The sequence below is a fragment of the Ranitomeya variabilis genome, chromosome 6 (genome assembly GCF_051348905.1).
Source record: "Ranitomeya variabilis isolate aRanVar5 chromosome 6, aRanVar5.hap1, whole genome shotgun sequence".
Taxonomy (NCBI): domain Eukaryota; kingdom Metazoa; phylum Chordata; class Amphibia; order Anura; family Dendrobatidae; genus Ranitomeya; species Ranitomeya variabilis.
The window spans coordinates 386,313,344-386,333,501 of NC_135237.1; the positions used below are offsets into that span (position 1 = coordinate 386,313,344).

Below are 20,158 nucleotides of genomic sequence, written 5' to 3' on the forward strand. Positions count from 1 at the left end.
CTATATAGGTTGATATCAGTTGGACCATCATAGTATATAGGGGGCTGAGGGGTGGACCACCGTTCTTTCTAGTGTACTGTTGGGGGTACTATCATACTACATAGGGGGCTATTGGGAGGACCATTATACTATATGGGGGATTGTGAGGTAGACATACTATACAGTTGGCTATGAGGTGAACTATCATACTATATGGGGGCCTGTTGGGAGTACCAACATACTACATAGGAGCTGTGGGATGTACCATCATACTTTATAGGGGGCTGTTGGAGGGACCATCATTCTATATGGGTGCTGTGAGGTGGACCATCATACTATATAGTGGGCTGTGATGTGGACAGTCATACTATATAGTGGGCTGTGATGTGGACCATGATACTATAGGGGGCTATGAGGTGAGACATACTATATGGGGGTTGTTGAGGGTACCATCATACTATATAGGGGCTGTAAGGTGTACCATCATAATATATAAGGAGCTGTGAGGTGCACCATCATGCTATATGGAATTGTTATGGGGACCATCATATGATATAGGGGGCTGTTGGAGCGACCATCATACTATATGGGTGTGTGATGTGGACCACCATACTATATAGGGAGCTGTTGTGGGGACTGTCATACAGTATTGGAGCTATTGGGGATCTTCATAGTGTATGGAGGATCTATCATACTGTGCGGGTGACTGTGGCGTGACCATTTTACTGTATAGGGTGGTGATGGTGGACATCATACTGTGTGGAGTGACTGTGGTGGACATCATACTGTATAGGATTGTTATGGGGTACATTATACTGTATGGGGGGCTGTGGAGTCCTCATGGTGTACAGGGGGCTTTTGTGGATACCAGACTTTATATAGGTGCCTGTTGTGGACATCATACTGTGTGGGAGTCTATAGTGCCTCTCTTACTGTATATTAGGGGCTGTTGTGGATATCATACTGTATGGGATGCTGTGGTGACAATCTTGCTGTGTGGGGTGCTCCGGGGCATCATACTTTGTGTAAGGCTTGTGGGGCAATCATACTGTGTGGTGTCATCATACTTTGTTGGGGCAAAATAGGAGTCTATGGAGGTCATGAAAGGGTTATTATAGTGAGTGACACCATTTAGGGGCTTCAATAGGGGCAAAATAACTGTCTAAGTGCTGCAGTATAAAATGATAGGAGATATGCTCTTCTTTGTGACGTGATAGGACTTTTTATATGGGGCGCCTTGCTCAGAAGCATTATTACAATTAAGAGGCACTGAGAGTCATTATTAAAAGGAGGCACAATGGGGGGATTGTTATAATTTTAGGGGAAGCAGTGAGTCATTATTATTATTAACCCCTTCCCGACATGTGACGGGATAGTACATCACATGTCGGGACCCCCGCTTTGATGTGCGCTCCGGCGGTGAGCGCACATCAAAGTCGCGACATGTCAGCTGTTTTTTACAGCTGACATGTGCGCGCAATAGCGGCGGGTGAAATCGCGATCACCCGCCGCTATTAACTAGTTAAATGCCGCTGTCAAACTCAGACAGCGGCATTTAACTACCGCATCCGGCCGTGCGGCCGGATATGAGCGCATCGCCGACCCCCGTCACATGATCGGGGTCGGCGATGCATCAGGAAGGTAACCATAGAGGTCCTGGAGACCTCTATGGTTACTGATCGCCGGTGGCTGTGAGCGCCCCCCTGTGGTCGGCGCTCACAGCACACCTGCATTTTAGCTACATAACAGCGATCTGATGATCGCTGTTATGTAGCAGAGCCGATCGGGCTGTGCCTGCTTCTAGCCTCCCATGGAGGCTATAGAAGCATGGCAAAAGTTAAAAAAAAAAGTAAAAAAAATGTGAAAAAAATAAAAAAAATATAAAAGTTTAAATCACCCCCCTTTCGCCCCAATCAAAATAAATCAATAAAAAAAAACCCAACCTACACATATTTGGTATCGCCGCGTTCAGAATCGCCCGATCTATCAATAAAAAAAAAGCATTAACCTGATCGCTAAACGGCGTAATGAAAAAAAAAATCGAAACGCCAGATTTATGTTTTTTTGGTCGCCACGACATTGCATTAAAATGCAATAACGGGCGATCAAAAGAACGTATCTGCACCAAAATGCTATCATTAAAAATGCCAGCTCGGCACGCAAAAAATAAGCCCTCACCCGACCCCAGATCACGAAAAATGGAGACGCTACGGGTATCGGAAAATGGCGCAATTTTATTTATTTATTTTTTTGCAAAGTTTGGAATTTTTTTTCACCACTTAGGTAAAAAACAACCTAGTCATGTTAGGTGTCTATGAACTCGTAATGACCTGGAGAATCACAATGGCAGGTCAGTTTTAGCATTTAGTGAACCTAGCAAAAAAGCCAAACAAAAAACAAGTGTGGGATTGCACTTTTTTTGCAATTTCACCGCACTTGGAATTTTTTTCCCTTTTTCTAGTACACGACATGGTAAAACCAATGATGTCGTTCAAAAGTACAACTCGTCCTGCAAAAAATAAGCCCTCACATGGCCAAATTGACGGAAAAATAAAAAAGTTATGGCTCTGGGAAGGAGGGGAGTGAAAAACGAATACGGAAAAACGGAAAATCCCACGGTCATGAAGGGGTTAATATAAGAAAGCACAGGGGATATTTTTATTATTATAAGGAGGTACAGGTTCATTATTATAAGAGGACAAGGGGGAGTATTATTAAAGGAGGCACAGGGGAATTATTATCAGGTATAACAAGTTGTGGTTTGTGGAGATGGTAGAATGTGAGGAGAGTCCTGGAAAATCAGTAAAGTGAAGATGTCTGTGTGTTACATTTTGCATGGATGAGTTATGAATTGAAGAAGAGGTCATGGTGATCAGGAACGAATGTAAAGGAAAAGGGAAAATGAATGACAATCAGTGAGACGTCACTGGTGAGAACCTGCACAACATACACATATATGGTCTACAGAGCACTGGTGTAGACCTGATATTACCATTATATGGTCACTCTATGGTGGTAATATCAGACTTGTATATTGTAATATCAGACTTAGTACAGTGTTTTTGGTTAAAGTAGTTGTCCAAGCTTGAACTTACAGTTTGCAGTGACTCTATGTGACTGCGGACTTCTGAATTCTCACAGGCAATGGGATGATCAATGGTGATCATGGGCGGTGGTGTAACTTGAACAGCATGGGCCCAAAATTAAAAGCTCTAATAGGGCCACCAATTATTAATAAGTCTTTAATAGCATTGTAATAGGAATTCTATGCAGTCATTTTTCCACCCTGAATTACTCATATAAATAAATACATAAATATATAATGCATGGTTGTTCTGTGTCTACCATAATGAAACAACTTTCAATTTTACTCAAAACATGAGGTTAAGGTGTTATGTACAGTATATTCCATTGGAATGGTCCTCATTTTGTCATTTAATATTGCTGTACTATAGCTTTCATAATAATGCAAAATAAATGTAAATACATGTCAAATGTATTGAACATTTGTTGGATGAACAAGTACAATTTTACTGTATTTAAAATCTGCATTATGATTTTTCTTAAACAGCTGCCCCCAGACAATGCATTGAACTTCATTTTGATGAAAAGTATGCCATAGAGTCGTCTTGGGAATGTAAATTTGATCATCTTGAGGTACGAGATGGACCTTTTGGTTTTTCACCAATTATTGGACGCTACTGTGGACAACAAAGCCCTCCTTTTATAAAATCAAGTGGAAGATTCTTGTGGATTAAATTTTTTGCTGATGGTGAACTAGAATCTCTTGGGTTTTCTGCACAATATAATTTTACACCAGGTAAGCTACATACATTTCCTATTAATCAGTTGAACTTCAATTAGAAAGTTTCAATTTTATTATTATGAAAAACTAAGTTAACAATGTTAAGTGATGTTTCAAAATTGTCATTTAAAATGCAGCTGTGACTAGATACCCAATTACAGTTATAGTATACTTATATACTTATAGTATATTTGAAATATTTACTTGGATACTGTTATGTTTGAAAGTTTATGGACTCTTCAGAATTGTCCCCATTTTTGCATGCATATAGCCTAAAGCTTCCTCAAAGTTTCACACTAATCCTAAAAGTACATATAATCAAATCAAACAAACAAGTCAAAAATATCAAACTTTGTTTTTGTTTTTTTTTGAGGAAAATGAGTCAATATCTTATGTCTTTGAATGAGAAAGGTATGAGTAACTTTAGGAATAGAAGGTAATTGGAAGAATGGATTTGAGCCTTGTGATTTCAATCAATAGGATGATAATCATGTGTGAGTGGGCACCTATTTTTTTATAGAACAAGGATTTATCAAAGTCTGCATTTGTGGTAGAGTAAAATGGCAGAAATAAAATAGATTTCTCAGCGCCTCAGTTAAAGGGAACCTGTCACCAGGTTTGGCCGATATGAGATGCAGTCACCATCTTTCAGGGCTTATATACAGCATTCTATAATGCTGTATATCTGCCCCCAACCCGATCTAGAGGAACTGAAAAATAACTTTTATTATACTCACATGCAGGGCTGGTCCAAGGGGTGTAGCTCTTCTTGGTCCAGTGCCTCCCATCTTTTTATGATCGCCGTCCTCCTTCTTGGTTCGTGTGGATGACGTTTTTCAGTTCTTCTTGTTCAGGTTGGGGCAGATATACAGCATTATAGAATGTTGTATATGAGCCCTGAAAGGTGATGGTCATAGCTCTTATCAGCCAAACCTGGTGACTAGTGTTGAGCATTCCGATACCGCAAGTATCGGGTATGGGCCGATACTTGCGGTATCGGAATTCAGATACCGAGTTCCGATATTTTTGTGGTATCGGAAATCGGAATCGGAAGTTCCCAGTGTATGGTTCCCAGGGCCTGGAGGAGAGGAGACTCTCCTTCAGGCCCTGGGATCCATATTCATGTAAAAAATAAAGAATTAAAATAAAAAATATGGATATACTCACCCGTCCGGCGGCCCCTGGACCTTACCGATTGTAACCGGCAGCCTCCGTTCCTAAGAATGAGGAGTTTAGGACCCTCGATGATGTCGCGGCTTGTGATTGGTCACGTGAGCGGTCACATGAGCGGCATGCGACCAATCACAAGCCGCGACGTCATCGAGGGTCCTAAACTCCTCATTCTTAGGAACGGAGGCTGCCGGTTACAATCGGTAAGGTCCAGGGGCCGCAGGACGGGTGAGTATATCCATATTTTTTATTTTAATTCTTTATTTTTTACATGAATATGGATCCCAGGGCCTGAAGGAGAATTTCCTCTCCTTCAGACCCTGGGAACGATCCAGGATAGCTTCCGATACCTGTGTTCCATTGACTTGTATTGGTATCGGGTATCGGTATCGGCGATATCCAATATTTTTCGGGTATCGGCCGATACTATCCGATACCGATACTTTCAAGTATCGGAAGGTATCGCTCAACACTACTGGTGACAGGTTCCTTTTAAATAGGTTTTGATGCTCAACGAGCTGGAAAAGATTATAAAACTACTAGATGGTGGCCCGATTCTAATGCATCGGGTATTCTAGAATATGTATGTATGTATATAGCAGCCACATAGTATATAGCACAGGCCACGTAGCATATAGGAGCCATGTAGTATATAGCAGACAAATACTATGTAGCCTGTGCTATATACTATGTGGCTGCTATATACATACATACATATTGTAGAATACCCGCTGCATTAATACAGGCCACACAGTATATAACACAGGCAACGTAGTATATAACACAGCCCACATACTATATAACACAGCCCACGCAGTATATAGCAGCCACGCAGTATATAGCACAGCCCCCGCAGTATATAACACTGGCCACGTAATATATAACACAGCCCACGCAGTACATAGCAGCCACGCAGTATATAGCACAGCCCCCGCAGTATATAGCACAGCCCCCGCAGTATATAAAACTGGCCACATAATATATAGCACAGCCCATGCAGTACATAGCAGCCATGCAGTATATAGCACAGCCCCCGCAGTGTATAGCAGCCACGCAGTATATAGCACAGCCCCCGCAGTATATAACACTGGCCACGTAATATATAACACAGCCCCCACAGTATATAGCACAGCCCCTGTAGTATATAACACTGGCATACGCAGCATCAATAGTAAAAATTTGGTCACACAGGGTAAATAGCTGCGTAACCGGAGTGCGTTACACCACGCTCCGGTAACGCTGGCATTAACCCTGTGTGAGGGCTGACTGGGGGGGAGTATGGAGCGGGCACTGGCTGCGGGGAGGAAAGAGCGGCCATTTTACCACCGGACTGTGCCCGTCGCTGATTGGTCGTGGCAATGGTCGTGGGCGTTTTGCCACGACCAATCAGCGACTTGGATTCCATGACAGAGGCCGTGACCAATGAATATCCGTGACAGACAGAAAGACAGACAGACAGACAGACGGAAGTGACCCTTAGACAATTATATAGTAGATCTATAAAGGGTTTTGGAGTCAACCTATCCAAAGACAAACCAATTGCATACGAATGGAGGAAATTAAAGACAATTATTACAATTCTCAGCAGTGGTCATCCAAAGATCACTCCAAAAGCAAGGTTTATAATAGCCCATGAGGAAACAAATGAACCTAATGCAACTCTAAGCAGCTAAAGGTCTCTCACATTAGATAATGTTAATTTTTCTTGAGTGCACCATCAGGAGGATGCTAAACAGTAGTGTGAATTTCAGGATTGCAAAAAGAAAACCAATTCTCATAATAATAACATTGCTTTCCCTCTACAGTTTTCTAAAGACCATCTGAACAAACCAGAAGGCTATTGTAATAATATTTTATGGGTGGATGCGACCTAAAGATAGCTTTTTGTTTTAAGTGAGAAACATTGTGTTTGGAGAAAGAAAAAACACTGCATTGTAGCATAAAAACCTGATGCCATCTGTGAATGATGGTGATGGTAGAATAAAAATTTAGGCCTATTTTGTTGACTGGACTGGGACAGCTTGCCGACATTGATATAAAAAATCTGAAATTTCCAAGCAAATTCTAAAGGAAATTGCTAAGGCATCTGTTCGTGAATTTTAAGAGAACATGGGTCATGCATTAAGACATCTACCCAAAGCACACAAGCTGGTCTGCACAAGAATTGTTGAAGAGTAAAGTTAGAGTTTTGTAATGTCCAAGTCAAAGTTCTAACCTTAAAGGGATTGTCAGGGCCTGTTTCCTATTCTGTGTGTGTATCTAGTCTGCAGAATGCTGATAGTTTGTAATAAACTCACTGTCGGCATTCTGCACCATTGCCTGGATCCCACACTTGGGAATGTAACCAGCTATCTCCTGATTCTGGACAAACTGCTCACACCACATCTAGATTTTTTTGTGTCTGGCAGAGAATAGATGTAAAGTCACAACAGACACCATGCCCTCTGTCTCTGCCAGACCCTCCCCCTGCCACCTGCTCCGGCCTCCCTGTGAGGTCACACAGTATAAGTCAGAAATGGCAGGATTCAGCTGATTGGACTAACCAGTCCAGTCAGCTATTAGCAGGGACAGACAGAGAAATTTAAGGTGCAACAAGAAGCTGAAAGCTGAAAACTTCTTCCTCCACCATTTAATCTAAGCAAGGACTGAAGATCCTGCCAGGGCCTTAGGGCCACACGACAGCCTCATGTGACTGAAAGAAAGAAATAAAGAAGCTTCTGCAGAACCACATGAAGGAAAAGGCTTCTATATAGATGAGTATAATGGGTTGTGTATGTCTATCTATCTATCTATCCCATATCTATTATCTATCTATCTATCTATCTATCTATCTATCTATCTATCTATTTAGCTGTCAGGTTCCTTATCGTATGGAAAAATAACATTGTAAGTCTCAGTGTCATACATTACATACTGCTATCTCCAGAACAGCATACAAACAATGTTGAAATAAAAGCCATTGTATCAATTTAAAGTATCTATAACCACTAAGATGTATTATGAGGTTCTGCAGCAGTTTACATTTGCATTATGAGGTTCTGCAGTGGCTGATGTGTGTATTATGAGGTTCTGCAGTAGCTCAGGTGTGTATTATGATGATCTGCAACAGACTATGTATGTATTATGAGGTTCTGCAGCATCTGAGTTTTGTATTATGAGGTTCTAAGGTACCTAAGGTTTGTATTACTATGTTCTGCAGTAGCTGAAGTGTGTATTGTGATATTCTGCAGTAACTGAGGTACTATGAGGTTCTGCAGTAGCTGAGGTGTGTATTATGAGGTTCTGCAGTAGCTGAGGTGTGTATTATGAGATTCTGCAATAGCTGATGTGTGTATTATGAGGTTTTGCAGTAGATGTGGTGTGTATTATGAGGTTCTGCAGTAGCTGAGGTGTGTATTATGAGGTCCTGCAATAGCTATGGTTTATTATAATGTTCTGCAATAGTTGAGGTGTGTATTATGATGTTCTTCAGCAGCTGAAGTGTATTCTGAGCTTCTCCAGCAGCTGTAGTATATTTTGAGGTTCTGCAGCAGCTGAAGTTTATTTTGAGGTTCTACACCAGCTAAAGTATATTATGAGGTTCTGCAGCAGCTGAGGTGTGTATTAGGAGATTTGTGTGTGGGCCAAACGCATACTGTAGATACACAGACATACATATATGACATACTTACACTCTAGCACACACACACACACACACGACTATAGACTTTTCACTTCCTAGTGTTGCTACTGTATGTCAGGGGTGATGTGGGGACATGTGACGGTTCTGTCACCACTGTGGATGTGATGTGAGGTAGACTATTGCAGTACATACGAGGACACAGAATTTCTCCTCTGTCACTTTCAATGCTGGAATGAATGATAGAGGTTAGTGTTGGGGTAGATACAAACAGCCAATGAGTGTGTAGTGGGCAGGTAGAGGGCAGGGCTGGACACTAAGGCCGAAGATGGCGCTACCTTTGGCTGTGAGCTTAGGAAAAAAAAACCACAAAGCTGCCTGCTCTGGTAGAGCCAGATGTAAACACATTGGGTGCAGGGATTGAAGAAAAATTCATGAAGAATAAAAGGTAGAAGCAAAAAACAAAATGTATAGAGGTGTTCTATATTGCAATACACTACAGATTAGCTTAAAAAAAATTGAATTTTGGGGTCGGCCAACCTCTTTAATCTTACACCGGGGTTACACTTGCGTGTGCAATGCGAGAAACTCGGGCGAGTCTCTCGCATCAATACCCGGCACTGGCGCCAGCATTCGGGACTGGAGCATTCACCTGTATAGAAATACATGCTGTTAGAATCTGTTTTGTTTTTACCATTCGCCATCTTGTGGTTTTCTGGCTGCTGGTCTTTTTCCCCTGGTGCTGGGCTGTCTTGGTCAGGTGATTGTAACACCCTTTATTACCCAGCACCTGCCTCCCATTCCTTGCTGGACAACAGTGTTAATCCGCTAGAGTTCTGGCTGGGTGCTTTGATAGCTTTCTGTGTTTGATATTGTGCAGTTCTGGGATCTCTGGTTCTGCTATCTTTTGTTTCTGTTTCCAGTTTGTTTCCGCAGCCTTCTCTGTGTTTCCTATTAGGAGGTGACCTGTTTTTATACCCAGTCCTTAGATCTTTTAGGGACCTCCTTCCCCTTATTTATAGGTCTTTGCTGAGTATAGATTAGGATCGTCGGTGGGTCTATTCGCAAGGAATGGGTCGTCCACTCCATCGTAGGGTTTCAGCCTAGTCTTATTGCAGGGTCAGCTTTCCCCATCTCTCCTAGTTCTGTGCTGCACTTTCGTAACACATGCAGCCGTACACTCCGGTCCCAAGTGCCGGCGGCAATGCCGGGTATTGATGCGTGAGTTTCCAGCATTGCACACGCAAGTGTGATACTGGCCTTTTAGAAATGCTGTGGATGAACATGAAGTGAGCAGTTCATGGGAGAAAACCCAGCAGCATAGCAGAGTTTAAGCTGTTTTGTTGAGAGAAATGGGCTAAAATGTCTCCAAGACAATGTGTAGCGCTAATTAACAAATACCAGATATGTTTAGATTCAGCTATTACTACCCAAACAGGTCACACTAGATATTGAAAGTAAAGCTTTTCCTACTTTGCCACTCACAGACATGTAATATTGGTTCATATTCCTCATTTAAAGGACATCTGTCCTTAGGATCAGCCATCCTAAGCTGTTAATAATCACATAGAAAACTTAATAAAATGATACCATGATATCTGCGATCCGATGTCTTATTCCAGAGAAATCCACATTTTTCTTAATATGTAAATGAGCTGTTCCAGACTATGGGCCAGATATAGATCTCCCTGAGAATCTGCCTCCAGAATTTTTTTTAAATGAAAGGGGAAGTTACCAGTGTGTGACATGTAGATCAGGAGAGCAGACTGTCAGTCATTACATGTCTCACACTGGTACCACCCCCTTAAAATTAATGTAAGCTCTGTGGGCATATTCTCATGCAAATCTGTATTTTATTCAATTTTCTATGACCTGCAAATAGACAGTTTAGGAGGGCTAATCCTACTGACAGATGTGTTAACTCATTTACATATTAAGAAAAATGTAGATTTCTTTAAAATATGACATTGAATCGCAGACATCAAGCTATCTTATTTAGCTTTCTATAATCATATAGATTGCTTAGGAAGGTTGATGAATGAATGATAAAGTCCAATATTTTTTGCCCATGTGAATGATTTGGTTTACTTTGGTTCTCCTTATGTACTTTTAGGACTTGTATGAAAATCTCATACAGTTTCATGTCAAATTTATGCAGAAATATAGAAAATTTGAAAGGGTTTAAAAACTTTCAGTCACTGTTATTTAGATCAATTACCGTTTTTTTGCTAACTATGAAAAAGTTTTGATTCATATTCATAAATTCTCAAAGTGCAGGATAATTGCAGAAATTTCTATAACTGAAAATGTATTCCACATATCTGAAATGGGATTGTTCTGCAACATGTTCATGGATTCAAATCAATGAGACAGAATCAGAGATGCCAAGAAACAAATATTCTGCATTTGAACATATCTTTACATTCCCATGTGTTTTCTATCTGTACATGTTTGATGCTGCATCTCACTATATTCTTGACGCAGAGCCATAATTAGGCTTTCCTTCAGCTGTTTGCTGTTCATTCCTGAGTGTAATTATCTAGGTCAAGGGGTCTAAGGTTCTCCTTGTAGACGCTGCCAAGTGGGCACAAGCAGACAGGCGCAATCAGACTTTTATGCCATGCAACTCTGCTCAGGGTATTTAATGCCAAGTGGACACGTAAAATTGGATGCCCTGCAATTTTGCTCTGGGTATTTAAATATTCAACTAGCCTCTTCAGAGAAGAAGAGTACTTTAATTTTTTGTGCCACTACTGGCTGCAACAATCCTAAAAGTCAACATCAACCTGTCACTAGTCTCTCACCAAGCCAAATAAGACCTCCTGTTTTGCACTGTTGAGGGGCAAAAACCCCAAAACACATATCTGCAAAGGTAATGTCTGGTTTGAATTCTTATCCCAAGTCATGAGGGAAGGCTTGTTAAAGGGGTCATTTTGACTTTTAGGATTGCTGCATCCAATAGGAGTGCAATCCTATTCTTCTCTAAAGATGTACTTGCATATCAAGGTCAAAGCACAGTTGTTTTACTTTCTGGGTTACTTGCGATGCCAACCTACCAATCAGTGCCAACCCCAAATATCTCTTTTCTGTAAAAAAATAAACATGGACCAAAATTAAATAGATATATTTTATAATTTGCATCTATCCAAATGAAGGTTTCATGCATAAAAGGATCTTACTGCAGCATGCTATACTCATTTTTTTGAAGCTAATCCTTTGACTATGCTTTAATCATAATTTAGTGAAGTTCAAAAAGTAAAATAAAGCTATGCTAAACCATTTTAGGATAGCTTCATACAAAGCAATTTTGGAAAATATGCTATTGCAGTTTTACATCAAAAGTTTCAATGATGTTTTTTGCAAATAGCGCTGTGACAGAAACCTATCTGTTGATCCTTTGCTAGGTGAAGAGAATGGGGCATCAGACTGTGCTGCTCGCCTGTCAGGATAATGTACCAGAGAAGTCCAAGTAGATGTAATAGAGAATAGACTTTATTTCTACGCATTTCGTGGTGATCACACCACTTCCTCAAGACAGGCTATATGATGCCCCATTCTCTTCAACTAGCAAAGTATCATCATATCAGGACTAAGTGCAGTGGCTGTGTCTCATACAACCATAATAGGTGGGTGAATTTATATTATATCTCACGAATATTCCCTTTATCTCGGATAAGACCCTATGTGTGCTCTACTGTATATTCCTTCTAGCTACCTAGAAATCTATCTGTTGGCATATACAACTATGTTAAAAACATCTATTTTGCATGCTGCATCTGAGATCCAAAAACAGTACAAAATAGTGGAAAGTATTTTTAATGCCAAACTATAGGCTCATCTAATGGTAGACATGTCTGATTCATTGAGAGGCACATGCAGGAGCAAGGCACAAGTGGCGTGCACATCTGTGTGCACCTCACCCCAAATCCTATTCCAGTCTCTGCTGGAGAAATATATGTGGAGAAGTGAATGCTCTCCTGTCCAGCAACAGCTCTGCCTACATTAAGAATGACAAAAGTCACAATGTTTGCACAGTCTTGAGTTACACCAAAAGTTTTTAACTTTTCAACGCTTTTTACACTTGTCTGGCATAAAAACTTCGATGAATTTGCCCCTAAATCTTTACAAAGCTAAACTAAATGGATTGGATCTAGAATAAAAGGTATATGCTCTAAGACAAATAGTTTATGACACATGAATCTAGTAATCGCAGACTAAGATCTTGATTTTTATGATGTGAAAGGAGAAAAAGGGGAATTTACCATTTATCTTGCTGGGAGTGACATTTTCTGTGACACGTTTATCGTTTTTTACGATGAGACACTGATGGCCAAACTCACATTCCCTGGTTTACGTTTTGCAGAATTGAGTTCTTATCTTTGTGTTCTGTTGTATTTGTATATATAAAAGTAGATGCTAGTGTTGAAGTTTTGGTGCTGGTAATTACTGGTGCATTGTTGTTGACGTCTCAAAATTAATGGTAAACGTGAATGAAAATTATTTGACATAACGGTACATCAAAATTACTTTTTGGTTTCTAATTCAGAATTCAGACTTTGAAACTTATTGGTTCCATTCACAGTTGAGTTATGACTTCCGTATTTAAAAGAGTCAGTTTAATGATGGATTTGTTTTCAAATCAGCATCGGGACCAATCTTAATGAATCTTTTTGGTGTCCACAGTGAATCATGGTGGTGGTAGTATGTCCTTACCTGTGACTTCATGAGTGATGTACTGCTCTATATTGAAAGACAATGCTCCCATTGCTTCGTGCCCTTGATAGACATGCATTTTTATAACATGACAATGATCTAAAACATACATCTGTTGCGTTTCTGAAGAAGAAAAGGGTGAAAATGAGTCAATGGCCATGTATTGTCTCCTGATCTGAACACAATTGAACACCTATAGGAACTTTTCAAGAGACAAGTTGAGCATCGCTTACTATGCAGCATTTAGGCTCTTAAGGTCGTTCTCGATGAAAGTAAAAAAAATAGATGTTGCAATATGTGGCCAACTTGTTCATACCATGCCTGGAAAACGTGATGTTGTTCTTAAAAAAATGTAGATCATATAAAGTACTAGAAGTAGTAGCTTTTCATATGGGGTGTATTAATTTTTCCATAAACTAATTTGACTAAAACTGAAGATTTCTGAAAATTATATTACTGACCTTACTTTTATGTTATGGGTTAAACAATGTTCAATGAAACTCAATTTTGTAAAACTTTTGGAAATGTTTCATGTGTTCAGTAAGAAATTAATTAAAGTCTTACTTTCCAAAGGTAAGTACTCATCTCATTTTTGCTGAACATTGTGTGTATATGCAGTTGTGTGAAAAAATGTTTGCCTCCTTCTTGATTTCCTATTGTTTTGCATGTTTGTCACATTTAAATGTCTCAGATCGCCAAACAAATTTAAATATTAGACAAAGATACAATTAATCACAAAATGCATTTTCTAAATTAAGGTCTTTATTATTAAGGGAAAATGTGATTACCTATCCCTTAAAACATAAATTGTGGTTTATCACATCTTTAGGAAGGCGAGTTCAAATTCCCTAGCCACACACAGACCCGAATACTGCCACACCTGTTCTCAATGAAGAAATCACTTAAATAGTACTTGCCTGACAAAATGAAGTAGGCCAAAAGATTATCAATAAACAATAATAAATAAATAAATAACTAATTGAGATATAGCAGTCTTTGAAAGGTTATAAAGCCATTTCTAAAGTTGTGGGACTCCAGTGAAGCACAGTGAGAGCCATTATCAACAAATGGCAAAAACATAGAATAGTGGTGAACCTTCCCAAAAGTGGCTGGCTGACCAAATTCACCCCAAGAGCACAGCAATGACTCATCCACATCTATTCCCCCTCCAGCCTCCAGCTGGCTGTCATCTACCGCCGCCCAGAACTAGCCATCTCCACCTTTCTTGACAACTTCCCCACCTGACTACTTCATTTTCTCTCTGTTGATATCCCCACTATCATCATGGGTAATTTCAATAACCCCATTGACACTTCCATCTCAGCTGCCTCTAAAATTTATCACTGACTGCCTCCTTTGGCCTAACTCAATGGTCCTCTGAGGCTACTCACAAAGATGGCCACACGCTGGACCTCATCTTCACCCACCTCTGCTCCCTTACTAATCTCATTATCACACCCCTTCCCCTGTCTGACCACAACCTACTGACATTCCATTCCTTCTCCTCTCCTAGTGTGCAACCCCCACTCCACAAACTCACTCACCCTGGCAGAAATCTCTGACATCTCAACTTACAATCACTCTCTGAGTCCCTTTTCCCTCTTACAGACATAGCCTCCCTTCATGATACAGATGCTGCTGCCACTTTTTATAACACCACAATAACAGCAACACTCGATTCGGCCGCCCCGCTCATGCATAGCAAAACTCATACACTCAACAGGCAGCCCTGGCTGACCAGCCTAACCAAAGAACTGAGACGGGCTTCCAGGATCACTGAGCAGAGATGGAAGCGATCCTGCTCTGCTGACCACTTCACTGCATACAAGCAGTCCCTCGCCAGCTTCAAGTCCACGCTCACTGCCACAAAACAAAATTACTTCTCATCTCTCATATCCTCCCTGTCTCACAACCCTAAACAGCTTTTCAACACTTTCAATTCTCTACTCCGTCGCCCTGCACCCCCTCCCTCCCCTCTCATTTCTGCTGAACACTTTGCCTCTTTCTTTAAACAGAAGATCGATACGACCAGCACCCACTGACCCTCTTAGCTTCTCAACCCTGCTCCTCCAAAACCAGCTTCTTCACCATGACAGAAGTTCAGCTCTCCACCCTCCTGTCAAGATCACACCTCACCACCTGCACACTGGATCCGCTCCTATCCTACCTCATCCCTAACCTTTCCACGGTCTTCATCCCAACCCTAATCCACCTCTTCAACCTCTCACTCACAACAGATGTTTTCCCCTCATCCTTCAAGCATTCCAAGATCACACCCATCCTCAAAAAGCCCTCCCTCGACCTATCCTCTGTGTCTAGCTATCACCCAATATCTCTTCTCCCTTATGCCTCCAAATTACTGGAGCAACATGTCCATCTTGAACTGTCCTCCCACCTTTCCTCCTGCTCCCTCTTTGGTCAGTTACAATCTGGCTTCCGACCCCATCACTCAACTGAAACTGCCCTAACTAAAGTCACCAATGACCTACTAACTGCTAGGAGCAAGTGACACTACTCTGTCCTCCTTCTCCTGGACCTGTCTTCTGCCTTCAACACTGTGGACCACACACCCTTCTTCTACAGAACCTCTCATCTCTTGGCATCAAATACTTGGCCCTATACTGGATCTCGTCATATCTGACAGACCGAACTTTCAGTGTCTCCCTCCCCATGACCTCCTCCTCACTTCGCCCCTTGTCAGTTGGTGTTCCTCAGGGCTCTGTTCTAGGACCCCTACTCTTCTCCATCTACACCTTCCACCTTGGACAGCTCACAGAATCACACTGTATGCAGTACCATCTCTACACTGATGACACGCAGATCTACCTATCCAGACCTGACCTCACCTCCTTACTTACCAAAATCTCGCACTGCCTGTCTGCTATTTCAGCCTTCTTATCTGCTCACTTTCTAAAACTAAACATGGACAAAACAGAATTCATCATCTTTCCCCCATCTGACTCTACCCCTCCACCAGGCCTATCCATCAATGTCAATGGCTGCTCACTTTCCCCAGTCCCACATGCCCAGTGCCTCAGGGTGATCCTCGACTCTGCCCTCTCTTTCAAGCCACATATCCAAGCCCTTGCCTCCTCTTGCTGTCTTAAACTCTAAATTTTTTCCCAGATCTGCGCATTCCTTGACTGTGACACCACAAAAACACTAGTGCATGCCCTTATCATCTCCTGCCCTGACTACTGCAATCTCCTACTCTCTGGACTCCCCTCTAGCACTCTAGCACTACTCCAATCCATCCTACACTCTGCTGCCTGACTAATCTACCTGTCTCCCCACTATTCCCTAGCCTCTCCTCTATGCCAAGCCCTTCACTGGCTTCCTATCGCCCAGAGACTCCAGTTCAAAACCCTCACAATGACATACAAAGCCATCCACCACCTATCTCCTCATACATCTGTGACATGGTCTCCCGGTACCTACCTACACGCAACCTCCTATCCTCTCAAGACCTCCGCTCTCATCTCTTCTTCCCACAACTGCATCTAAGACTTCTCCCTTGCTTCCCCCATACTCTGAAACTCTCTACCCCAACACATCAGACTCTCACCTAACATAGAAACCTTCAAAAAGAACCTGAAGACTCACCTCTTCTGACAAGCCTATAGCCTGCAGTGATCCTCAACCTACTGAACCACCGCACAACCAGCCCTACCCTCTCCTAGTGTATCCTCACCCATCCCCTGCAGACTGTGAGCCCTCGCGGGCAGGGTCCTCCCTCCTTATGTACCTGTGTGCCTTGTTTTTTGCTCATGTTTAATGTATTTGTCTATATTTGCCCTGTATTCACATGTAAAGCGCCATGGAATAAATGGCGCTATAAAAATGTATAATAAAATAATAATAATAATACAAGAGGTCACAAAAGACCCCACAACAACATCCAAAAAACTGCAGGCCTCACTTGCTTTAGTTAAGTTCAGTGTTGATGACTCCACCGTAAGAGACTGGGCGAGTTCCAAGATGAAAACCACTGCTGAGCAATAAGAACATAAAGGCTTGACTCAGATTTTTCCAGAAAACATTTTGATGATCCTTAAGACTTTTGGGAGAATACTCTATGGACTAACGAGACAAAAGTTGAACTTTTTGGAAGGTGTATGTCCCATTAAATCTGGTGGAAAAGTATCACAGTATTTCAAAAAGGAACATCATACCAACAGTAAAATATGGTGGTGGTAGTGTAATGGTATGGGGCTGTTTGGCTGTTTCAGGACCGGGAAGACTTCTTGTGGCAAATGAAACCATGAATCCTGAAGGAGAATGTCCGGCCATCTGTTTGTGTTCTCAAGCTGAAGCACACATGAGTTATGCAGCAGTACAATGATCCAAAACACACCAAGTCCACCTCTGAATGGCCTAAGAAGAAAAAAATAAGACTCTGGAGTAGCCCAGTCAAAGTCCTGACCATAATCTGATTGAGATGCTGTGGCATGACCTTAAAAACGGTGGTTCATTCTCAGAAACCTTCCAATGTGGCTGAATTACTATGATTTGGAAAAGAAAGAGCCAAAATCCTCCAGATCATTGTAAAAGACTTATTGCCAGTTATTGCAAATGCTTGATTGCAGTTTTTGCTGCTAAGGGTGGCCCAAACAGTTATTAGCTTCATTTTTTCACACAGGACCCTGTAGATTTGGATTTCTTGTTCCCTTAATAATAAAGACCTTCATTTAAAAATTGTGTTTTGTGGTTTCTTGTGTTATCGTTGTCTAATATTTAAATCTGTTTGGTGATCTGAGATATTTAAGTGTAACAAGCATGCAAAAGAATAGGAAATCAGGAAGGGGCAAACACTTTTCACACAACTGTATATATATATCTATATATATAGATATATATAGACATTGAATAGTTACATTTATTATTTGTGCTACGATTCTGGGAAATCTCTTATCTGGAAAAATAAATCCATTCTAGGAAATAATATTGGCAGCATATCTGTGTGAAAGACATGCAGCTGAGTCCATGAAACTTGCTTCTATTGTATAATTGGTTTTAGAGTAATAATTAACTTGAGCTTGGATGTTTATCACAAGTTGGATGGAATTTTAGTGTGGAATGGATTGATTTCTTCGATCAACCTTGTAACATTCTGTTTGATTCAGAAAGTGAAATGCTGGAAATAAATACAATGTTGCATATTGTATATAAAAATATGCAATGTCACTAGAAATATAATGTGCTAGGTTTGTGGCATAGGACAATAGCTGTAGCATTATGTCTTGTATTAAAGGCTAGAAGAAAAGACGCGTGTGAACTGTGATGAATAGATGTAGAGATCTTTTTTTTTTTACAAAAAAATCTCAGACAAAGGAATTAAAATGACTGCAAAGTATAATGTAGCTTCGAAATCTGTTTCTGTCTAGCAGAAGAAAGATAAATGTGCATCTACTGTCTGACCACCAGCTTTTTCTTACTTCAGGTAAATTGCTCTTACAGTTGTTTGAGAAGGTTTCTGTTTTCTAATGCCAGCTTGCTGATAATTTTCTATGGTATAATTACTAATCTTATAAATGATGATGCCATGATCACTAGGAGAATTACTTCACTTCAGTGTTTCCTTTTTGAACCTAGTTGATGACTCAATGATTCTACCACAATATGGACATTTTTCACGTCATCAGTCCCAATCTTATCATTAAAGGGAATCTATCACCAGGTTTTTGAAAAGTCATCTGAGAGCACCATGATGTAGAAAAAGAGACCCTGATTCCAATGATGTGTCACGTAGTTTACCCAGTGCTGCAGTTCTAACAGTCAGAGTTGTTAGCTGCAGCATGCAGCAGAACTCCAAGAGATAACCCCACCCACACCAGGCTCTGTATGCACATTGTGTATAGACAGTGAGCTGATTATCACAGAAGGGGGCGAAGTCAGAGCAGGGCTCACATGCTGATGTAGTTGCTGTAGTCTGAGCAGTGATAAGGTCCTAGTGATAAAACCTTCATTATAAGTAAATAACTGTACTCGGACCAGATATCATCTCCCCACTAACCAAAATCCCACAATATCTGTCCGCTATTTCATCCTTCTCTGCTAGATTTCTAAAATGTAACATGGACAAAACAGGATTCATCTTTCCCCATCTCACTTGACTCTCCCAACAAACCTATCCATTACAGTAAATGGCTGCTCACTCTCCCAAGTCCCACAAGCTCGCTGCCTCGGTGTAATCCTTGACCCTGATCTCGCCAAACCACATATCCAAGCCCTTTCCACTTCCTGCCTACTTCAACGCAAAAACAGCTCCTGGATCTCTACATTCCTCAACCTAGAATCTGCAAAAACCCTAGTCCATGCCCTCATCATCTCTCACCTTGAATACTGCAACCTCCTGCTCTGTGGCCTCCCCTCTAACACTCTCGCACCCCTCCAATCTTTTCTAAACTCAGCTGCCTGACTAATCCACCTGTCCCCCTGCTAATCCCCAGCCTCTCCCCTCTGTCAATCCCTTCATTGGCTCCCCATTACCCAAAGACTCCAGTTCAAAACCCCAACCATGGTATACAAAGCCACAACCTGTCTCCTCCATACATCTGTGACCTTGTCTCCTTGTACTTACCTGCACGCAACCTCTGATCCTCTCATGCTCTCCTTCTCTACTCCCCTCTTATCTCCTCTTCCCACAATCGCATACAAGATTTCTCCTGTGCATCCCCCCTCCTCTGGAACTCTCTACCACAACATATCAGACTCTCACCTACTGTGGAAACCTTCAAAAAGAGCCTGAAGACCTACCTCTTCTAACAAGCCTACAACCTGCAGTAACCACCGATCGACCAAACCGCTGCACGACCAGCTCTATCCTCACCTACTGTATTCTCACCCATCCCTTGTAGATTGTGAGCCTTCGC

At 41.3% G+C, this 20,158-nt stretch overlaps 1 protein-coding gene across 5 annotated transcripts in view; it reads left to right on the forward strand.

Annotated features, from left to right (window-relative positions):
• The window catches only part of NETO1 (neuropilin and tolloid like 1), a 358,129-nt gene that overhangs the window by 38,312 nt on the left and 299,659 nt on the right, over positions 1–20,158 (forward strand). For 4 of the 5 annotated variants that reach the window (XR_013216996.1, XM_077270103.1, XM_077270102.1 and 1 more), the window contains exon 4: positions 3,551–3,799. Coding sequence is in view for 4 of the 5 variants with exons in the window: in XM_077270103.1 (XP_077126218.1) it covers positions 3,551–3,799 (249 nt within the window). In the remaining variant the exon portion in view is untranslated. Of the gene's footprint in view, positions 1–3,550; positions 3,800–18,673; positions 18,727–20,158 lie in introns of those variants that run through there. The other variant, XM_077270104.1, reaches the window with a different exon arrangement.